The sequence below is a fragment of the Pristiophorus japonicus genome, unplaced genomic scaffold, assembly GCF_044704955.1.
Source record: "Pristiophorus japonicus isolate sPriJap1 unplaced genomic scaffold, sPriJap1.hap1 HAP1_SCAFFOLD_4350, whole genome shotgun sequence".
NCBI classification, from domain to species: Eukaryota; Metazoa; Chordata; class Chondrichthyes; family Pristiophoridae; genus Pristiophorus; species Pristiophorus japonicus.
In genome coordinates this window covers 788-5,908 of record NW_027254258.1, presented here as the reverse complement: position 1 = coordinate 5,908, position 5,121 = coordinate 788, and the positions used below count along the sequence as shown (strand labels likewise).

General features: G+C 55.0%; 1 protein-coding gene across 1 annotated transcript; it reads left to right on the top strand.

Annotated features, from left to right (window-relative positions):
• Positions 1-405: 405 nt before the first annotated feature.
• LOC139251733 (sarcoplasmic/endoplasmic reticulum calcium ATPase 1-like) lies at positions 406-4,671 on the top strand (the record flags this gene model as incomplete). The annotated part of the gene is made up of 2 exons (XM_070873283.1): positions 406-510; positions 4,512-4,671. Coding segments are annotated over 2 exons (265 nt in total), but the record flags the coding sequence as incomplete, so codon positions are not given.
• Positions 4,672-5,121: the final 450 nt, after the last annotated feature.

The following is a 5,121-nucleotide window of genomic DNA, read 5'->3' as shown; positions in this document are numbered from 1 at the left end:
GGAGGAACGGTTTGAGGTGGGGAGTCAGGTGGATAAACCGAGTACACAGATTGAAGGCGATCGTCCTGAGAACCACAGTGGGGGAGGGGGGCGGGCGGGGGGAGATGGGGAGAGTGTTTTTACACAGCGAGTTGTGATCGGGAAGGCCCTGACTGACCGGGGAGGTGGGCGCAGATTGAACCGTAACTTTCAAACGGGGGAACCGGCTAAATTCTCGGAGGGGCAGCATTCACAGGGCTGTGGGGAAACAACCAGGGGGCAGTGGGGCTGACTGGGTTACTAGTTCTAAGAGGTTCGATGGGCTGAATGGCCCCTTCCTGTGCTGTGATTTTTTTTTTTCCGAAGGCTGTTAGCAGATCATACCTCGGTCGCGATTGCTAACTGGTGGTCCATTCATTGTCCTAGGTGCTGGCCTGGTTTGAAGAGGGCGAGGAGACAGTCACTGCATTCGTTGAGCCTTTTGTCATCCTGCTCATCCTCATCGCCAATGCCGTGGTTGGTGTGTGGCAGGTAAGGAGCGACCCAGGGGAACTGAGGCACACTGCTTCTCAAACCTCTCTCCCCCTCTCCAACCCTTCCTGAGGAGGAACCCCCAAATCCCAGCTCCTCACTGTCCAACCCGTCTTCCGTCTCACCCCCAAATCCCAACTCCTCACTGTCCAACCCGTCTTCCGTCTCGCCCCCATCTCACTCCGAACACCAATTCCTCAATCCCAATCTTTCTCTCATCCCTCTCTCCCCCCCCATCCCAATGTCTCTAATCCCTCGCTCCCCTCATCCCAATCTTTCTCTCATCCCTCTCTCCCCCCCCCATCCCAATGTCTCTAATCCCTCGCTCCCCTCATCCCAATCTTTCTCTCATCCCTCTCTCCCCCCCCATCCCAATGTCTCTAATCCCTCGCTCCCCTCATCCCAATCTTTCTCTCATCCCTCTCTCCCCCCATCCCAATGTCTCTAATCCCTCGCTCCCCTCATCCCAATCTTTCTCTCATCCCTCTCTCCCCCCCATCCCAATGTCTCTAATCCCTCGCTCCCCTCATCCCAATCTTTCTCTCATCCCTCTCTCCCCCCATCCCAATGTCTCTAATCCCTCGCTCCCCTCATCCCAATCTTTCTCTCATCCCTCTCTCCCCCCCCATCCCAATGTCTCTAATCCCTCGCTCCCCTCATCCCAATCTTTCTCTCATTCCTCTCTCCCCCCCCCATCCCAATGTCTCTATTCCCTCGCTCCCCTCATCCCAATCTTTCTCTCATCCCTCTCTCCCCCCCATCCCAATGTCTCTAATCCCTCGCTCCCCTCATCCCAATCTTTCTCTCATCCCTCTCTCCCCCCCATCCCAATGTCTCTAATCCCTCGCTCCCCTCATCCCAATCTTTCTCTCAGCCCTCTCTCCCCCCCATCCCAATGTCTCTAATCCCTCTCTCCCTCATCCCAATCTTTCTCTCATCCCTCTCTCCCCCCATCCCAATGTCTCTAATCCCTCTCTCCCTCATCCCAATCTTTCTCTCATCCCTCTCTCCCCCCATCCCAATGTCTCTAATCCCTCTCTCCCTCATCCCAATCTTTCTTTCATCCCTCTCTCCCCCATCCCAATGTCTCTAATCCCTCGCTCCCCTCATCCCAATCTTTCTCTCATCCCTCTCTCCCCCCATCCCAATGTCTCTAATCCCTCTCTCCCTCATCTTAATCTTTCTCTCATCCCTCTCTCCCCCCATCCCAATGTCTCTAATCCCTCTCTCCCTCATCCCAATCTTTCTCTCATCCCTCTCTCCCCCATCCCAATGTCTCTAATCCCTCGCTCCCCTCATCCCAATCTTTCTCTCATCCCTCTCTCCCCCCATCCCAATGTCTCTAATCCCTCGCTCCCCTCATCCCAATCTTTCTCTCATCCCTCTCTCCCCCCCCATCCCAATGTCTCTAATCCCTCGCTCCCCTCATCCCAATCTTTCTCTCATCCCTCTCTCCCCCCATCCCAATGTCTCTAATCCCTCGCTCCCCTCATCCCAATCTTTCTCTCATCCCTCTCTCCCCCCCCATCCCAATGTCTCTAATCCCTCGCTCCCCTCATCCCAATCTTTCTCTCATTCCTCTCTCCCCCCCCCATCCCAATGTCTCTATTCCCTCGCTCCCCTCATCCCAATCTTTCTCTCATCCCTCTCTCCCCCCCATCCCAATGTCTCTAATCCCTCGCTCCCCTCATCCCAATCTTTCTCTCATCCCTCTCTCCCCCCCATCCCAATGTCTCTAATCCCTCGCTCCCCTCATCCCAATCTTTCTCTCAGCCCTCTCTCCCCCCCATCCCAATGTCTCTAATCCCTCTCTCCCTCATCCCAATCTTTCTCTCATCCCTCTCTCCCCCCATCCCAATGTCTCTAATCCCTCTCTCCCTCATCCCAATCTTTCTCTCATCCCTCTCTCCCCCCATCCCAATGTCTCTAATCCCTCTCTCCCTCATCCCAATCTTTCTTTCATCCCTCTCTCCCCCATCCCAATGTCTCTAATCCCTCGCTCCCCTCATCCCAATCTTTCTCTCATCCCTCTCTCCCCCCATCCCAATGTCTCTAATCCCTCTCTCCCTCATCTTAATCTTTCTCTCATCCCTCTCTCCCCCCATCCCAATGTCTCTAATCCCTCTCTCCCTCATCCCAATCTTTCTCTCATCCCTCTCTCCCCCATCCCAATGTCTCTAATCCCTCGCTCCCCTCATCCCAATCTTTCTCTCATCCCTCTCTCCCCCCATCCCAATGTCTCTAATCCCTCTCTCCCTCATCCCAATCTTTCTCTCATCCCTCTCTCCCCCCCATCCCAATGTCTCTAATCCCTCGCTCCCCTCATCCCAATCTTTCTCTCATCCCTCTCTCCCCCCATCCCAATGTCTCTAATCCCTCGCTCCCCTCATCCCAATCTTTCTCTCATCCCTCTCTCCCCCCCATCCCAATGTCTCTAATCCCTCGCTCCCCTCATCCCAATCTTTCTCTCATCCCTCTCTCCCCGCCATCCCAATGTCTCTAATCCCTCGCTCCCCTCATCCCAATCTTTCTCTCATCCCTCTCTCCCCGCCATCCCAATGTCTCTAATCCCTCGCTCCCCTCATCCCAATCTTTCTCTCATCCCTCCCTCCACCCCCCATCCCAATGTCTCTAATCCCTCGCTCCCCTCATCCCAATCTTTCTCTCATCCCTCTCTCCCCCCCATCCCAATGTCTCTAATCCCTCGCTCCCCTCATCCCAATCTTTCTCTCATCCCTCTCTCCCCCCCATCCCAATGTCTCTATTCCCTCGCTCCCCTCATCCCAATCTTTCTCTCATCCCTCTCTCCCCCCCATCCCAATGTCTCTAATCCCTCGCTCCCCTCATCCCAATCTTTCTCTCATCCCTCTCTCCCCCCCATCCCAATGTCTCTAATCCCTCGCTCCCCTCATCCCAATCTTTCTCTCAGCCCTCTCTCCCCCCCATCCCAATGTCTCTAATCCCTCTCTCCCTCATCCCAATCTTTCTCTCATCCCTCTCTCCCCCCATCCCAATGTCTCTAATCCCTCTCTCCCTCATCCCAATCTTTCTCTCATCCCTCTCTCCCCCCATCCCAATGTCTCTAATCCCTCTCTCCCTCATCCCAATCTTTCTTTCATCCCTCTCTCCCCCATCCCAATGTCTCTAATCCCTCGCTCCCCTCATCCCAATCTTTCTCTCATCCCTCTCTCCCCCCATCCCAATGTCTCTAATCCCTCTCTCCCTCATCTTAATCTTTCTCTCATCCCTCTCTCCCCCCATCCCAATGTCTCTAATCCCTCTCTCCCTCATCCCAATCTTTCTCTCATCCCTCTCTCCCCCATCCCAATGTCTCTAATCCCTCGCTCCCCTCATCCCAATCTTTCTCTCATCCCTCTCTCCCCCCATCCCAATGTCTCTAATCCCTCTCTCCCTCATCCCAATCTTTCTCTCATCCCTCTCTCCCCCCCATCCCAATGTCTCTAATCCCTCGCTCCCCTCATCCCAATCTTTCTCTCATCCCTCTCTCCCCCCATCCCAATGTCTCTAATCCCTCGCTCCCCTCATCCCAATCTTTCTCTCATCCCTCTCTCCCCCCCATCCCAATGTCTCTAATCCCTCGCTCCCCTCATCCCAATCTTTCTCTCATCCCTCTCTCCCCGCCATCCCAATGTCTCTAATCCCTCGCTCCCCTCATCCCAATCTTTCTCTCATCCCTCTCTCCCCGCCATCCCAATGTCTCTAATCCCTCGCTCCCCTCATCCCAATCTTTCTCTCATCCCTCCCTCCACCCCCCATCCCAATGTCTCTAATCCCTCGCTCCCCTCATCCCAATCTTTCTCTCATCCCTCTCTCCCCCCCATCCCAATGTCTCTAATCCCTCGCTCCCCTCATCCCAATCTTTCTCTCATCCCTCTCTCCCCCCCATCCCAATGTCTCTAATCCCTCGCTCCCCTCATCCCAATCTTTCTCTCATCCCTCTCTCCCAATCTCACTCCTTGTGGATTATTTCTCTGCCTCAGGAGAGGAATGCCGAGGATGCCATTGAGGCGCTGAAGGAGTACGAGCCCGAGATCGGCAAAGTCTACCGCACGGACAAGAAGCTGGTCCAGAGGATTAAGGCACGGGAGATCGTGCCGGGCGACATTGTGGAAGTGGCAGGTGAGGCATTCAGCCCCTCGAGTCTGTTACACAGGAACAGGAGGAGGCCCATTCAGCCCCTCGAGCCTGTTACATTAGGAACAGGAGGAGGCCCATTCAGTCCCTCGAGTCTGTTACACAGGAACAGGAGGAGGGCCATTCAGCCCCTCGAGCCTGTTACACAGGAACAGGAGGAGGCCCATTCAGCCCCTCGAGCCTGTTACACAGGAACAGGAGGAGGCCCATTCAGCCCCTCGAGCCTGTTACACAGGAACAGGAGGAGGCCCATTCAGCCCCTCGAGCCTGTTACACAGGAACAGGAGGAGGCCATTCAGCCCCTCGAGTGTGTTACACAGGAACAGGAGGAGGCCCATTCAGCCCCTCGAGCCTGTTACACAGGAACAGGAGGAGGCCCATTCAGCCCCTCGAGCCTGTTACACAGGAACAGGAGGAGGCCCATTCAGCCCCTCGAGCCTGTTACATTAGGAACAG